The 23017-nt window shown below is 35.1% G+C and overlaps 1 protein-coding gene across 1 annotated transcript in view; it reads right to left on the bottom strand.

The window, feature by feature from the left end:
* Nucleotides 1-1695: 1695 nt before the first annotated feature.
* The window catches only part of AGBL1 (AGBL carboxypeptidase 1), a 1247389-nt gene continuing 1226067 nt past the window's right edge, over nucleotides 1696-23017 (bottom strand). The window contains exon 23 of the mRNA XM_053717645.1: nucleotides 1696-2580. Coding sequence (XP_053573620.1) covers nucleotides 2247-2580 — 334 coding nt within the window. The 3' untranslated portion in view covers nucleotides 1696-2246. The remainder of the gene's footprint in view (nucleotides 2581-23017) is intronic.

Genomic DNA, 23017 nt, shown 5'->3' with positions numbered 1-23017 from the left:
GCTGGTGATTTTGTTTCAAAATACGCATTGGGCTTTTGGAAAAAGACATGTTTGTGAAACTAGATATGATCACAAGGTAAATTAAGCTAGAGGCATTACATGTACCTGTCGGATTTGTTATACATGAAGCAGTTACACTGATGCAAAATGATCTTGGAATTTCAGTAATACTGAAATATACTGCTGAACTCTTGTTTCAACTATATTAAAGGGACAGTCAAGTCAAAATTAAACTTTTATGATTCAGATAGGGCATGTCATTTTAAACAACTTTCCAATTTACTTCTATTATCTAATTTGCTCAATTCTTTAGATATTCTTTGTTGAAGAAATAGCAATGCACATGTGTGAGCCAATCACACAAGGCCTCTATGTGCAGCAACCAATCAGCAGCTACTGAGCATATCTAGATATGCTTTTCAGCAAGTGATATCAAGAGAATGAAGCAAATTAGATAATAGAAGTAAATTAGAAAGTTGTGTAAAATGACATGCTCTTTCTAAATCACGAAAGAAAAAAAAATTGGGTTTCATGTCCCTTTAACTTATGCTGAAACCATGTGATTTTGTTTGTACGTGCTTAAATGTTGCTATCAGTGCTGTGTGTTTGCTGTCACATTTACTCTCCCATGCGAGATTGCGCATTCTAGTGAGCTTCATTCATTTCTATGAAGAAAATCTCACAACTCAAATGGAATTCCTTGTTCAGTCCCCTTTCTTCGATCATTCTGTAAGGGTTGCCCATGGGCCTAATTTTCTAAACCTTGCAAGTTCAGAAGTGGTTTTTCACTCCGACCATTGCAATACAATTTGTTTTCCTTAATATTTTTGTGTGATTGGTACAATTATTCATTTTGTAAGATTTTTAAAATACAAATTTTATTGTGCACTTTGTAATGTACGCATCTCCTCCCCATACAAATATGTAGGGGCATATTTATCAAGCTCCAGAAACACAAATTATGAAGCAGAGGTCTAAAGACCACTGCTACATAAACTCTCCGCCTGCTCTGAGGCGGCGGATAGACATCGCAGAAAATCAACCCAATCCAATACGATCGGGTTGATTGACACCCCCTGCTAGCGGCCGATTGGCTATGAATCCGCAGGGGGTGGTATTGCACCATCAGTTCACCAGAACTGCTGGTGCAATGATAAATGCCAAGAGTGTATGCTGTTGGCATTTATCGATGTGCAGCGGACATGATACGCAATATCGGATCATGTCCGCTCGCATCATGATAAATTGGCCCCGTAGGCTACGTCCATTAGCAAGACATCCTGCTTTCATTCCACCATTAAAATAGAAGTACTGGTGAGTATTCTTTAATAATCTCGCCAGCCCACAGAACTTTAGGTCATTGGGCCCAATGTGAGAGGCAGCATATTTATCACCATGCTGCCATACGTTAAATCATCAGGCCCTATAAGAGGAGCTGACTTCTGCATGATCTCTGCATAAATAGATTAAGTTAATCGTATCTGTAATAAGGTGTTCCTCAATTCAACATGTGTTAATTATGTAGGAAATTGCTAAATTGCAAAATAAAAATGATGGTTAAATTTGAATTTCTTTACTTTTAAAATTGTTTACCATACATCTCTCATTACAAATCATTCCTTCTATGCTTTGTATTTATGGCAGAATTGGAATGGGAAATAATGTTCAACATTTCATTTAAAAAAAGTATAGCAACACGATATGAAAGCAATTTAATTAAAAATAATTTTCCATATAATAATGTATAATGTACATTGTCACTCAAATAATTTCAGAAATGCTCATTTTAGCTTGAGAACTGTTTATCTTGCTATGTAGTGTTCTGTGTGTGAAGGAGAGACACATATATGGTAATATATTGCTAACAAAAACAAAAAACAACATTTTTTTGTGACTTGTTTCCATGCCAGTGAGCTTCTGATAATTGGGCCTTCAGAGAGGGGGTCACATGAGGGACCTTTCTTTAGAGCCAACAGAAATATAAATTATGTTTTGGATTTAAGTTTTTCTAGGTGGGTCAACTTGGTTTCTTTTCTTTTTTTTTCCATTATATGATAAAAGCAACTTTATTTTATATATGTCATTTAGGTGTATCATGTTTATAGTTGGAAGAACATTTACCCTTTTAAAATGTAACACTAAGCTAAGAGACAAACAAAATTATAATTATCAAAAATAATATTTTGAATATAATATCTTAGTAAATCTTTCTGGCTTCATCATAAATACATACATACATATTACAACTAATAAAGACAGTGTCCCATTTGAGAGTTGGCAGAGAAGTCACAGTTTTGTTCGCAGTGTGAGCCTTTGGTCTCTGGAGAGCAGCTATCTTGCTTAGTTGGAAATGAGATTGATGTTCTCAAGCAATCTTTACTTTTTCTGGAGGCAAAACATTCTTCACCGTGCAATTCAGAGCTGGTAGGTGTATCTTCCTCTGTGTAGTCACCATACTCTGAAAATCTCAGTTTTTTTGTAGAATCTAAATCAGATGACTCCACTTCCTGATCTGAACAACTGTCAGAGTTGTAGTCAATTTGTTCTGCACATGGAGGCTCATCATCAATTTCAGTTGTGCTGCAAAGAAAACGAAAGCACAATGAAGTGGTGTATATGCAACTGAATCTTTAATTGTCAATTTCCAAAGGATCTATGCATTGAAAGTGTAAACATTATTTTGTAGCACATATAGTTCACATAAAAAACAGTTCACATAAGACATGTGGATTCCCATTGTGTATATGTCTGTTAATGTGATCAATTGAGGAATCAGTTTAGTGGAACCATGACAAATTAAGTTGCTATATTATGTTAGGAACTCTAAATGTATCAGTTTTTCTGTGTTATATTAACAAATACAATGTGAAATTAACAAATAGTTTTAAATAGCAATAGTTATTACATATAAGATTATATTCTCAATGAGTATATTGGGTTGCAGTGCTGTTTAGTTACCAAAAGGATAAACCATTTAACCATCAGTTTTGCAGCCCCTGCCCACACCATGGTGCAAAAGATTCAAAATGGCTGAATTTGAAGCAAATTGAGAAAGGGCTCTCTTAAATGTAATTTACTTGCAAAATCTTGACATATTTATAAGGCTAGCAAAGTAATTATTAAATACTTGTTTTCCATATCACAGAGAACAGCTCTCCTAGGGGCAGATCCAAATGTAATAAATGTAAATTAAATTCTATGAGAGGAATTCAAATGTAATTAAAGTCACCTACTCATGGACAAAACACATGGGAGTTGGAAAGGCATTGCCCAAACTGAAAATGTAGTATTTGTTTATGAAATATCATTGCAATATGCTTTCATTTCTTTCTAAAGTTTAAAACAGCAATACTATACATAACCCCATTCTGTTACTACAAATATGTTCTACATATATTTACAGCTTTCATTATGTTTTTTTTTTTTTTAATGAAAACATAAAAGGAAATTTATAATCATTGATCGAAGTTGAATTATTTAACTCTAAGTGTTCCCAAAGACACTGTGGGTATACAGGTTTATAATGAAGTTGAAGAAAAAGATTATGTGTGGGATGTAGCTGAATTCAACAGAAGGAAAATGAAAATTTTAATTATTTTGCATTAACAATTGTCAGGCAAAATAAAATATGTCATGGAAATATGTTTTGGCTTAAAAAAAGCACAAAAAGTATTAGAACTATTAGCCCTTGTGAACTTAAAGGAACATGAAAGACAAAACTCAAATTTCATGTTTCAAGAAAAGCATGCAATTTTAAGATATTTCATTTATGAAATATACTTTGTTCTTTTGGTATGCTTTGTTGAAAAGCATATCCTGGTAATTAGTGAATACACATATTTGCCTCTTGTCATTGGCTCACCAGATGTGTTTAGCTAGCTCCTAATAGGGCATTGCTAATCTGGAGCTATCTTTATAGAGGTTAAACATAGAGTTAAATGCAAAATTACAATGCAATAATAAAATGCTATAACACATTACAGCATTTTATTTTTTGTAATATTATGTCCTCCTAACAGCACATACAACATAAGTTCAGCCATTCCCAATACTGACATTAATTTTATTTCCTTCATAGTTATAGAATAATCTCTCACAGTTTTGTGGTGAAATGATGGTAATAAAAATGATTAGACATGTGCAACGCTAAAAAATTGTTTTGCTTCATTTTCATTAGTTAAATAAATAATTTTCTTTCGGCAAATGAGTTTAGTTAAGTTTTAAAAAAAAAAAATTTCAGCAAATTAGCTGTTAAATAATTTTTTTGGATCCGTTCATTTTTTTGGATGCATTCTTTATTCGTATTCATTATTCTATTCTGGAATTTAGAATAGAATAATGCATATGAATAAAGAATGGATTGCTGATTTCGACTAGGAGGAGGATACCGTAAGAGATATTGTGTACCAGTGTTGGTGGTGATAATGTGTATAAAAAGGGGAGTGAAAAATTATCCCTAGTGATTGCAAATATAAAGAAAACAGACAGTATCAACTTACTTATTCAAAAGTGAAAAAAATTATGTGAAAAATTTAAAAAATTACAAAGGAAAAAATGAAAAAATGCTGCTCAAAAAATGAAAAAAGAGAACAAAGTCAGTGATTGTAATCCAAGAAACAAAATCCTAAAAAAGGTTAAATGTGAAGATCCAAATAAAAGTCAAAAGTTAATAATGTGTAGAAAAGGAAACCTTATTTTCCTAGTGGTGAGAGTCCATCTGAGGTTCCTGATGGTGAGAATAAAGTCAACGATCTTTTAGGTCAAACCCAATTAATGGGCTAGTGTTCCTGTTCCTGATGGTGAGAACCTTTGGTGGTTGGGAGAAACTCCAATCCAAAAAAAAAAAAAATTTCTTTTTAAATCATAAATTAAACCTAAAGGCAAATAAAAACAACAATAGTGTAGATGGTACTAAAAACTTATATAAAATCAGAATAGTGCTTACCAGCTGCCAGGGCAGTCTTGAGAAAGGCCTAGAGGAGGCCGAACGCGTTGACCACAGCTGGTAAGCACTATTCTGATTTTATATAAGTTTTTATTTGCCTTTAGGTTTAATTTATGATTTAAAAGAAAAATATTTTTTTTTTGGATTGGAGTTTCTCCCAACCACCAAAGGTTCTCACCATCAGGAACAGGAACACTAGCCCATTAATTGGGTTTGACCTAAAAGACCGTTGACTTTATTCTCACCATCAGGAACCTCAGACGGACTCTCACCACTAGGAAAATAAGGTTTCCTTTTCTACACATTATTAACTTTTGACTTTTATTTGGATCTTCACATTTAGCCTTTTTTAGGATTTTGTTTCTTGGATTACAATCACTGATTTTGTTCTCTTTTTTTCCTTTTTTTATTATTATCACTGACTTTGTTCACTTTTTTTTATTTTTTGATCAGCATTTTTTCATTTTTTCCTTTGTAATTTTTTCAATTTTTCACATAATTTTTTTCACTTTTGAATAATTAAGTTGACACAATGGCCCCTATTTAAGAAAGGTCTTGCGGACCTGATCCGACACTGCGGATCAGGTCCGCAAGACCTCGCTGAATGCGGAGAGCAATACGCTCTCCGTATTCAGCATTGCACCAGCAGCTCACAAGAGGGGTGTCAATCAACCTGATCGTACTCGATCGGGTTGATTTCTGGCGATTCCTGTCCGCCTGCTCAGAGCAGGCGGACAGGGCTATGGAGCAGCGGTCTTTCTCATATTTTTATTGGGTCTACTATTATTATTGCCCCTGCATCATTTTATATTCAGTGTTTTTATATAGATATATTCAATATTTAATTTGTACAAGAGTGGATCCACATCTTATTGTTTTTATTGTCATTTATTACCACTGTACCCACCGTGGCATGTTTTATTCTTGTGTAAAGTACTAGATTTACAATTAAAATATTTCTAAATACACACTCTACACATTGTACAACACCTAGCCCATTTAAGGCGCTCTGAACACATTTATTTTCTTAGTACATTTTCCAAGCTAGCTAGTTAGCCCACTGTTCAGAGCTATAGGTGCTCGTCTTTGGCGCTATATCCCATCGAAATCCACAGTTACATTTTGACTTTTGTCCCTTCAAGTAAGTCTCTCTTGCCAATACAATAGCAAAAACTAATAGAAAGAATGCAGACTTCACTTAAATGTCCATAATCTATTGATCGTTCTTGCCAATACAGGGATGCTAAAGTAGTAAGTGTTAGTTTATAAAAAGTTTTTTATATTCTGCATTAATAAATTAAAAAAGAGTTTAACATAAATGTAGCAATATGGGCACCATAGCACCTTCTTGTTTGAGAGGTGGTGGGAAATAGCCATAGTTTAAAATCAGACAAATGTTCTATTATAAGCCCAGGTTTGCAAATGTTCTTAAAACCTTATTTGATTCCCTCAAATTAGGTACAAAAAGTTTAATTTCCATGGGTGCAAGTCTTTACAATTTGAAGTAAATTAATTTAGTGGTTTCAAGGATATTTATCTCCAAAACCGAATTACAATATTACAATGTTAGCTCTCATTCTGACTTAGCAGAGTGTTTCTCAAAATTATATCTCCTCCATCCTTTTGTGGTATTAGTTCATGTCTATTGGGATAGCCTACAACATATTCCCCAGCTAGCTAACTGCTTACAAAGCAGAACAAATTATTTTGCCATATAAACTTAAAAACTCTGGGCTGGGGTTTGACAGATTCCAACTTAGGAGCCAGCAGGATTAGTGATGTGATTATAATGTTTGCATGTAGATCTTTATTGTCAATATATTTTCATGTGGCTAAAATGAAGCAAATGTGTATATTAGTTTTCTATCTGGACACATTCTAAAACGGAATGCTTTCTGTGGATTATTACAAGGTGTGTCACACTATTTTCATCTTCCATGGCTCATGTTTACTTGACGAACGGTTTAAATTATTTATTCATCTATTATAGCTCACAATGAAATGAACACAATCTCTTCATGAACAGTATCATATAATATTATTAATAATAATAAAGTACATTATTTTCTATGTGAAGAACATAGGAATGTAAAATATGTATAAAGAGGTTTGGTTAGCACACATGGCGAATTGCTTGCACGGAACATTTTTACTTTCAACTTAATAATATGTTGCGCTACAAGATGCGTGCAAAAAGCCTTGTCTAGCAAAGTGTACGCGCCAGCAGGAGCAATAAATTGTGCTCCACTCATAATATAGCCTTTTATCTGTTACATAAAAGTTTAATTTTGCCTTCCATATTCCTTTAAAGCTATTCTGACAACCCTGTTGTCTCTTTGCGGTGCCTCCAGTTGGGAGAAATTTAAAATAAACCTAAAATCACAGCTCATTACACAAGCATTCTTGTCTTGGAAAAAATATTGGAGCAGATATTGGAAAAAGTCACCCATACAATGCATGGACAGCACTGATTTCAGAGCTCATCACAACCTATCACCTAAATATCAACAATAAAATGTACACATCAAATTTAACATCCTAAAGCACTTTATAAATGCTCACAAACTTACAGTTTGACTGATAAAACACATCAGATAAACAATAAATATATCATGTTCGGATGATTGGAGTAAAAAAAAATAGATGCCGCTGCCCATGCAAAAAAATGGCAATAGGACTTTTTTTTTTACAACAATTAGATTGAGAAAAATAATAAAAAAATAAAAATACTGAACACATTATCAGCTTAAATTAAATTCAGGATAATGACCATTGTAACATGCAGAGGTAGAGATAGAAAGAGACTGTCAGGAGAGCATGCCTGGTCAGTTGGTAAAAGCAGTTAGGCAGCCTAGAAAGTAATTATATTTTTTGAGTATCTATTCAATTTTCGTAGATGACCAACTATTATTGGTAGTAAACGGTGCTGTTGTGGGGAAATAGGGATCAAATTTAGTGGAAGTTATCAAGCTCAGCTGTGCTTAACATGATGAGATTGTGATCACTTTAATAAAAAAAATAAAAAAACAACCAATCCAGTTTCTTCAATATTGAATGAGAATTTCAGAAAGATTAATATCTATGTCATTCTTTGCATATTCAACTGTGCAAAAACCTGTGTCAACAAAAATGTATCTTTGATTAATTTGCATTTAAAAATTAAGGGCTGAATGGACCTAAATGCCCGTTTCCGTGTGAGCCTTTAGGCTCGCTGGAAACAGGAGTTAAGAAGCAGCAGTCTTAAGACCAATGCTCCTTAACTCGTACGCCTCCTCTGAGGCTGAGGACATCGATCCGCCCAATCTCATACGATCGGGTTGATTGACACCCCTTTGCGAATCTGCATGGGGCAGCATTGCACAAGCAATTCACCAGAACTGCTTGTGCAATGATAAATGCCGACAGGGTATACTGTCGGCATTTATCGATGTGCGGCGGACATGATCGTTAATTAAGTTAATTCTCAACTTTTATATGCAACTTGCGTACCAGTGTTTTTAAATTTAGTTTTCAAAAAAGGGAAGTTTCTGCTAACAGATAAAATGTAAAATATTGCTCAACACAATATTTCTGAGACAGCAATGCTTTTGCAGTTTTGTTTTACCTCAAGAACGTTTTGCCTGAACTTAATTTTCTGCTGTACGTTCCCAGAGACTAGAAAGTATAAATAAATTAGAACGATTTGCTATTCCTTTCAAATTACTTTTGGACTTGAAGAGCTTTTTTTTCAATTCTTTAAAAAAAATGATTTGTACTGTATTCATTATGTGTGTTTAACTTTTTATAGGAAACCACGGTTGGTCTTCTTATTATTTCAAAATCTCTTGAATTACTAGAGAAGCAAGCTTTTTATATTGGATGATTTTTTTAATACATTGTAAAGGTTCACTATGATGAAAATTGTAATTTGAAATGCACTTTAGCTGTCATGTTATGTTAATTGTAGATTACAATGCAGAGAAATTTAAATAAATGTATACTATTACATTTTTTAATATAGTAGTCAGTAAATGTCAATGTATGTTTTTGAAGATTATAATTTTGGCTTTCCAGCCTATCCCATTGCTTGAAGATGAGACTTTGTGATTAAGAAAGATTTTATTATTCTGTACTACACTTTTATTTTGAGAGAATTAAACCAAATTAAAAACTCACCCCTTTGAAACCATACTATCTATAAAAAGTACACGAGGATTAGTACACGTGAATATAATACCATATTAACAGCACTTCATGGGATTTCCCTTTGTATTGCATATATTTATTCATGATATCTGACTGAGACTACTTAACAAGATTGATTTAATACTACTAATGAATGCAATTTTTAGTTCTACATTTTTATTGCTAAAACATTTTTTTTTCTAATTTTTGTTTTACAAAAAAAAACCAATAAAAGGGACTATCATATCTCACAGTTTGTACTTAAAAATAATGTTTTACTTATTCATTGTTGTTTGCATGAAAGCATCAATTTAAAGCTGGGATGTCCAATTTTTTTTTATAATCTTTTTATTGAGTAACAACAAAACATCGAAGTACATCTCACATATGGTAAATTATACAATCATCCATTTAGTGCTATCACATCAATATAACATGAACACATTGCATAATACAATGTAGCGTGAACATAATATGCATCTACGTCATCATGACTCAAGCAGTGTCTAAGTTTCCATTATTGGTCTGCAACTACTGTGGTGAGAAAATCTTGGATCAAATTATTAATTTTAAGTATACAGGGTGTGATGTATTTACCCGTCTTCACATAGTATTCATTAATAAGGGGGAAATAGGGAAAGACTGATATCAGCCTAAAATAGGAATATATAATAATCATCTGTGAATCTCTATACCATTTATGCTTCTCCCACGCCAGGGTGTGCCCACAGAGCCGTGTCAGTTAGTCATGCCTTAACAGCCCCAATTGTAATTGATAACCTAGGCGTCTCAGGATGAGGAATGTTGTAGGAGGGATGGGAGGAAAGAAGAGAGGAAATAAAAGAGAAGGATTTTACGGTGTCATTCATATTCCAGCTATCCTACTGAATATTAATCCAGTCATACCAGGTCTCCCAGTAAACGTCCATCCTGTCTTGCTCCTTAGCAACAAATCTCTCCATTTTTGCAAAATAGTTTACTAAATCGCACACATTACTACAATTAAGTGGTTCTGGACTCTTCCAAGCTCTCGCAATGCAGAGTTTAACTGCTGCCAGTATATAAATCATGAGACTTCTAGTGGAAATAGCTAGTTGAGGAGAAAGGGGTATATAAATATTCAGAGACTGTATCAGCACTCCAATGTTCTGCCAGAGCATTACCAATCTCAGGCAGGACCACCAGATGTGCAGATCAGAACCTTGTTGCCTGCAATTCTCCAGCATAATGAAGAGCCAATATTAACCCCTTAACGACCGAGGACGTGCAGGGTACGTCCTCACAAAAAAGGCAGTTAACGCCTGAGGACGTACCCTGCACGTCCTCGGTGTGGAAAGCAGCTGGCAGCGATCCTGCTCGCTTCCAGCTGCTTTCCCGGTTATTGCAGTGATGCCCTCGATATCGAGGCATCCTGCAATAACCATTTTTTAGCCATCCAATGCAGAGAGAGCCACTCTGTGGGCCCTCTCTGCACCGGACATTAACGGCTAGGTTCGTTGGTGGGTGGGAGCCCAGTGTGGGAGGCGGGTGGCGGCCATCGATGGCCCTGGATGATGCTGAGGGGGGGCGGGATCGGGGGGCGGGTATGCCCGGGGGGCGCGCAAGGGTGCGTGCGCGTGCACGGGAGGGTGGAGGCGGGCGCGTGCACAGGAGGGGAGCGGGTGGGAACCGCTGCACTACAGAAAAAGTAACAGTAAAATGGACAGAAAAGGGGAAAAAAGTTGGACAAAAAAAAGATCAGGCAGGTGGTGGGGGTTGGTCTGTGGGGAAGGGGGAAGCTACACTACAGAAAATAAAAATAAAAACAAAAAAAAACTTTTTATTTTGCAAAATGGGTACTGGCAGACAGCTGCCAGTACCCAAGATGGCCCCCAATAAGGCAGATGGGGAGGATTAGAGAGCTGTTTTGGGGGGGATCAAGGGATGCTGGGGGCTAAGGGGGGATGCTTACACACAGCATATGTAAATATGCTTTAAAAAAAATTAAAATTAAAATAAAAAAAACTTTTATTTTAGTACTGGCAGACTTTCTGCCAGTACTTAAGATGGCGGGGACAATTGTGGGGTGGGGGAGGGAAGGAGCTGTTTGGGAGGGATCAGGGGGTCTGATGTGTCAGGTGGGAGGCTGAGCTCTACACTAAAGCTAAAATTAACCCTGCAAGCTCCCTACAAACTACCTAATTAACCCCTTCACTGCTAGCCATAATACACGTGTGATGCGCAGCAGCATTTAGCGGCCTTCTAATTACCAGAAAGCAACACCAAAGTCATATATGTCTGCTATTTCTGAACAAAGGGGATCCCAGAGAAGCATTTACAACCATTTGTGCCATAATTGCACAAGCTGTTTGTAAATCATTTCAGTGAGAAACCTAAAATTGTGAAAAATTCAACTTTTTTTTTTATTTTGATCGCATTTGGGCGGTAAAATGGTGGAATGCAATATACCAAAATGGGCCTAGATCAATACTTTGGGTTGTCTGCTACACTACACTAAAGCTAAAAATAACCTTACAAGCTCCCTACCAAGCTCCCTAATTTAACCCCTGCACTGCTGGGCATAATACAAGTGTGGTGCGCAGCGGCATTTAGCGGCCTTCTAATTACCAAAAAAGCAATGCCAAATCCATATATGTCTGCTATTCTGAACAAAGGGGATCCCAGAGAAAAATTTACAACCATTTATGCCATAATTGCACAAGCTGTTTGTAAATAATTTCAGTGAGAAACCGAAAGTTTGTGAAAAAGTGAACGATTTTTTGTATTTGATCGCATTTGGGCGGGTGAAATGGTGGCATGAAAATATACCAAAATTGACTTAGATCAATACTTTGGGATGTCTTCTAAAAAAAAATATATACATGTCAAGGGATATTCAGGGGATTCCTGAAAGATATCAGTGTCCCAATGTAACTAGCGCTAATCTTGAATAAAATGGTTTGGAAATAGCAAAGTGCTACTTGTATTTATGCCCCTATAACGTGCAAAAAAAGCAAAGAACATGTAAACATTGGGTTATTTCTAAACTCAGGATAAAATTTAGAAAATATTTAGCATGGGTTGTTTTTTGGTGGTTGTAGATGTGTAACAGATTTGGGGGTCAAAGTTAGAAAAAAGTGTTTTTTTTCCATTTTTTTCTCATATTTTATAATTTTTTTTATAGTAAATTATAAGATATGATGAAAATAATGTATCTTTGGAAAGGTCCCATTTAATGGCGAGAAAAACAGTAATATAATATGTGTGGGTACAGTAAATGAGCAAGAGGAAAATTACAGCTAAACACAAACACCGCAAAAATGTATAAAATAGCCTTGGTCCCAAACGGACAGAAAATGGAAAAGTGCTGTGGTCATTAAGGGGTTAAACATTCTAGCAATCCTTATTGGTATTCTATGCCATTTCAATAGCACCTTCGTGTACACTTCCATAACCGTCACACAGTGTAGAATCTTTCTCGTTAAATATATTGCCTTACTAAGGTCCTGTGCTGTTATTACTATGTTAAGTTCACTCCCCCAGGCCCTTATCTGCCACAGGATACCCTGGGAGTGATCCTTAAGTAGGGTTTCATAGTGGAAAGGAAAGGGGTCTAATCTTGCTAGTACCCTTATACATCTCTTCTCCCATTTAGTAGCCTGTCTTAGATCTTTTTTAGGGAAACCTCATGATTAAATTAGGTTTAAAATCCTAAAAGACTCAAAACTAAACCAACGAGGGCTCTCAATCATATTAGCAGTTAAGATAGCAGTACTGCTAAGAGTCCCATTTGGATATATGTCCGAAACTTGGATTTTCCCCAAAGTTCTCCAATATTCCTTGTGTATACTCTGAAAGTCCAACAGGAGACCTCTCAGTATATGAATAGGTGAAGGATGTGGCGATACTTCCGAATAATGGCGTATGTCGTGCCATAATGAAATATTCTGTTGGACTATAGGGTTATTAATCTGTTTGACTAAAGATTTATGTTTCGGGACCCATATAACCTCGGCTAACTCTAGACCCTGTGGAAAAGAAGCTTCTTTTAATCTGTACCATCCTGGTTTTTCTCCCTCCGAGCTCCAGGATGAAATCTGGGATAACCTAGATGCCTCATAATATAGGGATATATTAGGGAAGGCAATGCCTCCTCTGGATAATAGTATTTGCAAAGTTTTATATGCTATAAGTGAGCACTTTGATATTGGAGATTAGGCTATTAAAATTTAATTTCATAGTAGTTTCTCTATCCGCACTTAACTGAACCCCCAGGTGTTTAAGGTGAGTAGTGGACCACTGAAAATTGTTCGTTGTAAGTCTGTGAGCTGGACTTGCGAAATATTAATTGCATAAACATCAGTTTTAGACACATTAGCCTTATAATAACTGAGTCTGCCAAATCGTTCAATTAGGTTAAACAATGAGGGGATAGACACAGTCGGATCAGTTAACAGGAGAGTAACATTGTCTGCGAAAAGACCAATCAGGGGAAAAGTTATAATAGCTTGAGCAAGAGTTCCATTACTAGGGCGAATATTAGAGGGGACAAAGGGCATCCCTTTCTTGTATAATTTGTGATAGCTATATTAGAAGAACAAAATCCCATGCCCCTAACTTTGGCAAAAAGGTGAGGAGTATAATACTTGAATTGCCAATATTATTGGTAGGGGGAATCCAAAGATCTTAAGCACCTCCCAAATATAATCCCATCGGACCCTGTCGAAGGCCATTTCAGCGTCCAACGTCAGGGCTGTCATTGGGGGGATGTCCAATTTTTGACGTAGCCTGCCAAGAAGTGTAGAAACAACTTTACTTTTTTATTTTTGTTTAAATGGACATGACACCCAAAAGATTTATTTCATGATTCTAGAAGAGCATATCATCTTAATCAATTTTACAATATGCTTCTATTATCAAGTTTGCTTTATTTTCTGGGTATCCTTTGCACAAGCTGCAGTAGTGTGCTACTGGAAACCAGCCAAATATATCTGGCAAGTCAATGAAAGACAAATATATATTTAGCCTCTAATTAGCAACTAGTTCCTAAAAATAGTGCACACCTAGGTACCCCTTTTAAAAAAGGATGCTAAGAGAATGAAGAAAATTAAATAATTGAAGTAAACTAGAAAGTCATTTAAAACAACATGCCCTATATGTATCATGAACATTTAATTTTGACTTTACTGTCCGTTTAAAGTTTAACAGGATTCAAAAATAGGTGTAAAGTTAAGAAATTAATTTGTAAGCAGCCCATAAGAAAATGGGAGAGTGGACAGAGGCACATAGTAATAGTACGGTAGAGATCTATAACATTTATGGAGGACTGACTCAAGGGGGCCAATTTATCATGTCCACCGCACATCAATAAATGCAGACGATGTCAGCATTTAACATTATACAAGCAGTTCTTGTGAACTGCTTGTGCAATGCCGCCCCCTGCAGATTCACGGCCAATTGGCCGCTAGCAGGGGGTGTCATTCAGCCCAAACATATAGGATCGTGTGGATTGAAAACTGCAGCCTCAGAGGCAGCAGAGAAGTTATGGAGTAGTGGTCTTTAGACCGCTGCTTCATAACTTCTGTTTCCGGCGAGCCTGAAGGATCGCGTGGAAACAGGGGCATCAAGCTTCATTCAGGGCTTGATAATTCGGCCCAAGGTGGGTGTTACTATTAAAACAATCATGAAGTTTACCTTTGACATCCATATTACTTTAAAATCATAGAATACAATCAAGTTGTAGGGTGTTTTCTTCAGTTACTGTGAACCCAGGGAACAATGGAATGGTTAAAAAACAATGTATAAGACTTTGCCATTATTTTTCATGATGTGTAAAAAAAGCAGGCAACTCACTACTAGCAATCAGCTCAGCTGCAAATTGACTGAATATCCTGTGGCTTCATTTTGCACACACACACACACACAAATAGTTAATCTAGAGAATTATTGTTTTTTTGTAAAAAAAGTTGAAGAAAAACAAAACATGGTGCTATGTACAGTTGTGCCCATAAGTTTACATACCCTGGCAGAATTTATGATTTCTTGGCCATTTTTCTGAGAATATGAATGATAACACAAAAACTTTTCTTTCACTCATGGTTAGTGTTTGGCTGAAGCCATTTATTATCAATCAAATGTGTTTACTCTTCTTAAATCTTAATGACAACATAAACTACCCAAATGACCCTGATCAAAAATGTACATACCCTGGTGATTTTGGCCTGATAACATGCACACAAGTTGACACAAAGGGGTTTGAATGGTTATTAAAGGTAACCATCCTCACCTGTGATCTGTTTTCTTGTAATTAGTGTGTGTTTATAAAAGGTCAATGAGTTTCTGGACTCCTGACAGACCCTTGTGTCTTTCATCCAGTGCTGCACTAACATTTCTGGATTCTGAGTCATGGGGAAAGAAAATGAATTGTCAAAGGATCTGTGGGAAAAAGGTAGTTGAACTGTATAAAACATGAAAGGGATATGAGGGATTGAGACTGCAAATCAGCAGTGTTCAAACTCTAATCAAGAAGTGGAAAATGAGGCGTTCTGTTTATAACATACTGCATTCATCTTGCCATCAATTCTGACCAAATTTCCTGTGCCTTTGTAGCTCACACATCCCCAAACCATCAGCGATCCACCTCTGTGTTTCACAGTAGGAATGATGTACATTTCATCATAGGCCTTGTTGACTCTCCAAATGTAGCGTTTATGGTTGTGGCCAAAAAGCTCAATTTTGGTCTCATCACTCCAAATGACTTTGTGCCAGAAAGTTTGAGGCCTGTTTCTGTGGTGTTTCTATGGTGTTTGGCGTATTGTAAGTGGGAAACTTTGTGGCATTTGCCTAGTAATGGCTTTCTTCTGGCGACTTGACCATGCAGCCCATCTTTCTTCAGTATTACACCTGCAGTTATTTGTGGGTTGGTCTTTGCATCCCGAACAATTTTCCTGGCAGTTGTGGCTGAAATTTTAGTTGGTCTACCCGCCCTTGGTTTGGTTTTAACAGAACCCCTCATTTTCCACTTCTTTATTAGAGTTTGACCACTGCTGATTTGCATTCTCAATTCCTTGGATATCTTTTTATATCCCATTCCTGTTTTATACAGTTCAACTACCTTTTCCCGCAGATTCTTTGACAATTATTTTCCTTTCCCCATGACTCAGAATCTAGAATCATCAGTGCAGCACTGGATGAAAGATGCAAGGGTCTGTCAGGAGTCCAGAAACTCATTGACCTTTTCATACACACAATAATTACAAGAAAATAGATCACAGGTGAGGATGGTTACCTTTAATAGCCATTCAAACCGCTTTGTGTCAACTTGTTTGCATGTTATCAGGCCAAAATCACCAGGGTATGTAAACTTTTAAACAGGGTCATTTGGGTAGTTTCTGTTGTCATTATGATTTAAAAAGAGTAAACACAGTTGATTGATAATAAATTACTTCGGCCAAACACTAACCATGAGTGAAAGAAAAGTGTTTGCGTTATCATTCATATTCTCTGAAAAAATGGTCAAGAAATCATACATTCTGCCAGGGTATGTAAACTTATGGGCACAACTGTATATAGTATGTAAATGATTTACTTTATTTTTCCTAAGCTATTAAAATTCTGACTAATCCCCAATCAAAAACAGATGTTTCCATCATCCTTAGTTTTGTGTATTTTTTTCCTATTTGACAATACAGGTTGTAGAAAAAAGCTGTAAGTATAAGGGTTACAGGGGGCAACAAGATGTATCATCCCCAAGCAAGGGAAGCACCTGAGTGGGGTGCAGAAACATTGGAAAGTGAGCTGGTATACAGTGTGAAAAGGCATTGTAAGAAAGTGACAGCATGAAATATATTGACATTATTGAGAGTTTTACACATTAATAATTGAGAAATTTTCAGATTCTGTGAGAAATGTTGGTGTAGTTAGATGATGTGAAGGTGTAAAGAGACATCGGGTCCAATTTATCATAGTGCGAGCGGACATGATACGATGTAGCGTATCAAGTTCGCCACACATCGATAAATGCCGACAGCGTACGCTCTCAGCATTTGTCATTGCTAAAAACAAAGAGCGCCTAAATGACACTAGGCAAAGGAAATGTCTTATATTAAAAATTCTATACATTTATTAAATACCACATATAATGTAATGTCATGGATCCATGAAACAAACAAATAAAAATAATAAAAGAGATAAAATCAGTTAAGATAATATCAAATAGGATATTAAACAGAATTTGTGTCCTGTAAAACCTGATGAGGTAGACTAATATAAAGTTAACAGTATCAGTGTTGAATATATGTAAGAGTTATTGGTAATACTGTTAAGTTTAAACATATAACATATTAAAAAAACAGATACACAGTGATAAGTCCAGATGACAAAATAGTGTCCTACGATTGCATCTATGAGTGAGTCTGCCGTGAAATGTCTTTGTAATACAATAAAAAATAATACAAATCCTTGGAAAAAATGTGTGAAAAATTCGGGTGAACTGCTTGTGCAATGCCGCCCCTTGGAGATTCGCGGCAAATCGGCCGCTAGCAGGGTTGATTCAATTGGGTTGATTTCTGCCTGCGGCCTCAGAGCAGGAGGACCAGTTATGAAGCAGCGGGTCTTTAGACCGCTGATTCATAACTGCTGTTTCTGGCACGGAAACAGGGGCATCAAGCTCAATTCATAGCTTAATAATTCAGCCCCATCATGTTGGACAAACAACGGTTAAAAATGGGAACAGGTGAGATAAAAGAGGACCCACAATAGGCACCATCCCATAGAACAAGCTACTACTGAGCAACATTTCTTTCCTGTTGAGATTCTCTCTTTTGATTTGTTGTATGCAAAAACTCTTAATTAATGCTCTCATGCTGACTGCGCTCTACTTCAGCTTTTTGCGCATGCCAGATATTGCACATATTACAAGTTGAAAGTAAAAAGTTTTTGCTTGCGTATCGGGACTGGATTAACGTATTCTCTCATAGGGGTAGATTTATCATAGTGCGAGCGGACATGATGCAATGTAGTGTATCATGTCCCCTGCACATCGATAAATGCCGACAGCATACACTGTTCTTGTGAACTGCTTGTGCAATGCCGCCCCCTGCAGATTAGCTGCTAGCAGGGGGTGTCAATCAACTCGATCGTATTCAATCAGGTTGATTTCTGTCCGTGGTCTCAGAGCAGATGGACAAGTTATGGAGCAGCGGTCTTTAGACTGCTGCTTTATAACTTCTGTTTCCTGCAAGCCTGAAGGTTCACATGGAAACAGGGGCATCAAGCTCCATACTGAGCTTGATAAATTGGTCCAACAGACTTTAATGGAGTGTGACAACTGGGGAAAAAACTATTTGGCAAACCCGTTCACATTTAACCAAGTACGATAACCTGACATGAAATATAAATATTTCACATTCCAATGTTTTTCACATAGCAGAATATGTTCTATTTATTGTTAAATACATATTTCTATATATATGATTTTTTTTGTAAAATGTATAGCTATATATATATATATATATATATATATATATATATATACAGTATATATACATATATATAGATATATAGATTATTATATATGTATAGATATATACAGATATAGATAGGAATATCTATTAATAACTACTCATAACATATTCCACTATGTGAAGAACATTGGAATGTGAGATATTTATAGTAAATACACAATCACTTTATTAAATATGAATATTGCAAAAATATGATTTTGCATGTTTTCAGCTACTTTACTGCAAAGGGCTCCAATGCACTTATATGTATGTCTATATATGTATTCATATGTATCATTCCAATGTTCTTCACTTACAAGATAATGTTATTTTTATTCTAAAATACATATTTCTATATATATGTGAATATACCTTTACCTGCATATCTTTCCTATAGATATATAGAATTAGATATGTATTTTACATGGAGAGTATCATATATAATAATAAAAAGTAAATTATTTTAGATGTGAAGAACATAGGAATGTAAAATATGCATCGGGTATCTCAATTTAGATTTTAATGTGGTTGGGTTAGCAAACATGAAAACTTAGTAATGTTAAGGTCTGTTATTTAAATATTACATATAAAATATAAAATATATATACATTTTTAAAAATTATTAAACATCACAGTATGTTAATAATTTTTAATAATTTATATAAATGTTTTCAATATTTTGGGCTAGTTTACAAGTGGAGCGCACATTCACCCATTTACGAGTGCATGCTAAATAACCAGCCATTGCAAGTGGCTTGGGTTATGCTACTGCAAGCTCGCAGTAGCAATTAGTGCTCTGAAAATTAACCAGAGGTCAGAACTCTGGTTAAATTTAAAAATGTCCTCGAATGACCTCCAAAATAAAGAGTTTTGTCTCATGTTACTAATAAAAACGTTGACCATCTTTATTTTTTATATCGGTTAAAGTGTGCAACTATGGGGTATTAGACAAAAAAGGCACTGAAAAGTGCCTTTACATTGTGATCTACAGGGACTGTATTAACACTCAATATATATATGTATATGCTTATATACATATATCTTTATGTTGTAATATGTGTATATATCTATGGAATTTAGAAATTATGTTTTCTTTATATTACCATCATCATTTGAATGTCTATACATTATTAAAGAAAAGAGTTGCTTCTATATAAACACCACTAACTAATGTATTTATATATTTTTCTATATACAGCACTTTTCATTGCGCAATATCCAAAACAAGATTTTATTTTTTAGAAAAGTTACAAAATATATACTTAGTTTGTTTATTTGAAATGCTTAACTTTTATAGTTTTCTTCCATTGTTGAATGTATGATTCCACTTTAGTGGCTGCAGTTTAGATCATTAAATAGTTTATTGCTTTCTTGCTAAATTTAAGAAATATCCTGGATTTATCAACTTTTCGTTTTTTTTTTAGTTTTTATTGATTGATTTATTCTTTTTTTTTTTTTACACTCAGTTATTATTCAATATATAACGTTCAGCTTTCACCCCATTTAATCTTATTTCATGTCATGCCACTTATTGGAAACAATATAGATGAAAATTGTCAAAGGAACATTACCAATCATTTTGAAACTAAGAGACAAAGATGATAATTTTATTAAATAAAGTAGGAAACATTTTAAAGTAGCCTTAAAAGTACTCATTGAAAGTATTTTAATTTATCAAAAGAGACCATTAGAGTACTATTTTAGCTTGATTTTTGTCTTTTAAACACAAAGACGATTTGTGGCATATCTCTGATTTGAAAGCCCCATCTAATTGTTTCTTCTTCCATAATGCATGCCCCCTGTGTCTCAATGTAATCCTGGGAACATCCAAACTCACACATGAACACAAAAAAAGCCATATTGGAGTGGCCAAACCCTGCCACTAGCTTTTCTATATTGACTAAACCTTACCCTTGGCTGCTCAGCCCACCCCAAGATCGCCCACATCAGTGTTCTAAAATGAGGGATGCAGTTATATAGTTAAAGTTCAGGACCTTAAAAAGATATCAAAGTGTTTAAATACATTACAGAATTTAAAAACCTGCATTTTTTTAATGTATTATTATAATACTTACCTCTTCCAAAATTCTTCCCGTTCATCCTTGTCAATGTAATACTCACAAGGGTCAGCAGTTACCGACTCTATTGACACTAGGATGGATGTGAGAAAATCCTAAAGCACTTTTATGCAAATTATTTTAGCAGTCTTTCTCAGTTGTTTATAATTATATATAGTATATAATAGCGTCAGAAAACAGTGAATTTCACATATTTTCATTGATCATTTCTAATTTAAAGTGAAGGTAAAGTTCACTGTATGTCATTATGTAGTTTTGCTTGTCAACCTAAATGAATGATACTTTAATTCATCATTTTTTTTTACAATTAAGTATAAACTGAGATTTATATCTTTATCCTTACATTTGGGCTATCTGTAAAATCAAACCGATTTTTTTCTTTTTTTTTTTCTTGCCATGTCACGTTTTTTCAATATCCATTTGAAATTCTGGCCGTTAGGTGGACAGAGATCTACGTCATCCGCCTCCTGTGTCCTCTGCGTAATCTTGTAGGACAAGCGCGAGCCTGTTTAGCGCATGCGCATTGCAAACATTTTTGTATTATTGTAGAATCACTGTGTGCTCATGAACGTGCTTTGGAGATACGTATAGAGCGGGTGGGACCGCTCTATACGTCATTCAGTATGAAATAAGGAAATGACTGATGGGAGGAGTGAGGAACGGCACAGTGGGGTAATTTAAAACATCTTTATTATATAAATATATATTTATTATATAAATATATATAAATATATATTTTCAGAAAATAAGTTAGTGATTATAATGTTTTAACTATGACTAAATTGATGGTGTATAGAGATAGTTGAAACTTTATCTTCACTTTAAGCTTTAATACTAGTCATCAGAAGCCATCCTGAAGTATGCCCACAGGCTGGAATATTGAAAAGAGGCATTCACGCTCTGTGAGGTAATCAGTAAGGTAATCTGACAATCATTCTGAAGTCATCACCCAGAATTTGTTTCCTTAGCTGATGACTTTACAACCTGAAGATGTGCAAATGACTTCTAAAGTAGTTTGATGAACATCAAATGATTCCAGGACGGTCTCTAAAGTAATCCTGTTTGTCTTGGGTACATCCAAAATTAAGCAAATCATTTTTCAAATGTCATTTCATTATTATATGGAATATATAAGCTCTCATTTGTCATGGATACACTTATTTCAGATATTAAACATCTCTTACTCATATTTTAAAGCAGTTGTAGCATACTTTTGAGCTTCTTCCATTTAAACATTAATTTTGTTGTTTTTCTTTTGCCTGCACAAGGCATATTTTTCCAGCAGACTTTTCATAAAAAACCTTTAGTTTCTAGAAATATAAAAAATAGCAAAAACAGCCACCACACAGAAAGTACAAAAGTTATTTTTATAGCATACCTAGTAAGTATGAGTTTGTGAGTCATACTTTTCTAAATGTTGCTATGGTTCCACATTTAGCATCCATTCTCACTTTCAAAGCAGATAAATATATGATTCTAGACATGTTTTCCAATAAAAAAATGAAAGTTATAAGAAAAAATGTTGCCCTTCTTACAAGAAAAGTAGGAATCAAATATTCACCGTAAATTATAAGATATTTTTTAAATATATATATATATTATTGTACCAATAATGAACTCTAAATAGAACTTCCATAAATTAAACAAATGTACTTAGTGGTTGCTACTACTTGATTGGTACAATAGTAATTAAATAGTTATTAACTCTTTAATAACTACCTAGCTAAAATAAATACAAAAGTACCTGTAAAATAAATCCTAACCTAAATTACAATTACACCTAACACTACACTATAATTAAATTAATTTACTAAATTACCTACAATTAACTACAACTAAATAAAATAAAGTACAGAAAAAAACACTAAATTACAGAAAAAATAAAATAATTACAAGAATTTTAAACTAATTACACCTAATCTAATCCCCCTAATAAAATAAAAAAGCCCCCCCAAAATAATAAAAATCCCTACCCTATACTAAATTACAAATAGCCCTTAAAAGGGCCTTTTGCGGGGCATTGCCCCAAAGTAATCAGCTCTTTTACTTGTAAAAAAAAATACAATACCCCCCCAACATTAAAACCCACCACCACACACACCCAACCCTACTCTTAAATCCACCCAATCCCCCCTTAATAAAACCTAACACTAACCCCTTGAAGATCACCCTACTGTGAGATGTCTTCACCCAGCCGGGCACAAGTGGTCCTCTGGAGGGGCAGAAGTCTTCATCCGATCCGGGCAGAAAGGACCTCCAGATGGGCAGAAGTCTTCATCCAGGTGGCATCTTCTATCTTCATCCATCCGGAACAGAGCGGGTCCATCTTGAAGCCAGCCGACGCGGAG

This window comes from Bombina bombina, chromosome 6, assembly GCF_027579735.1.
Source record: "Bombina bombina isolate aBomBom1 chromosome 6, aBomBom1.pri, whole genome shotgun sequence".
Lineage (NCBI taxonomy): Eukaryota > Metazoa > Chordata > Amphibia > Anura > Bombinatoridae > Bombina > Bombina bombina.
This window is presented reverse-complemented; position numbering and strand designations above follow the sequence as displayed.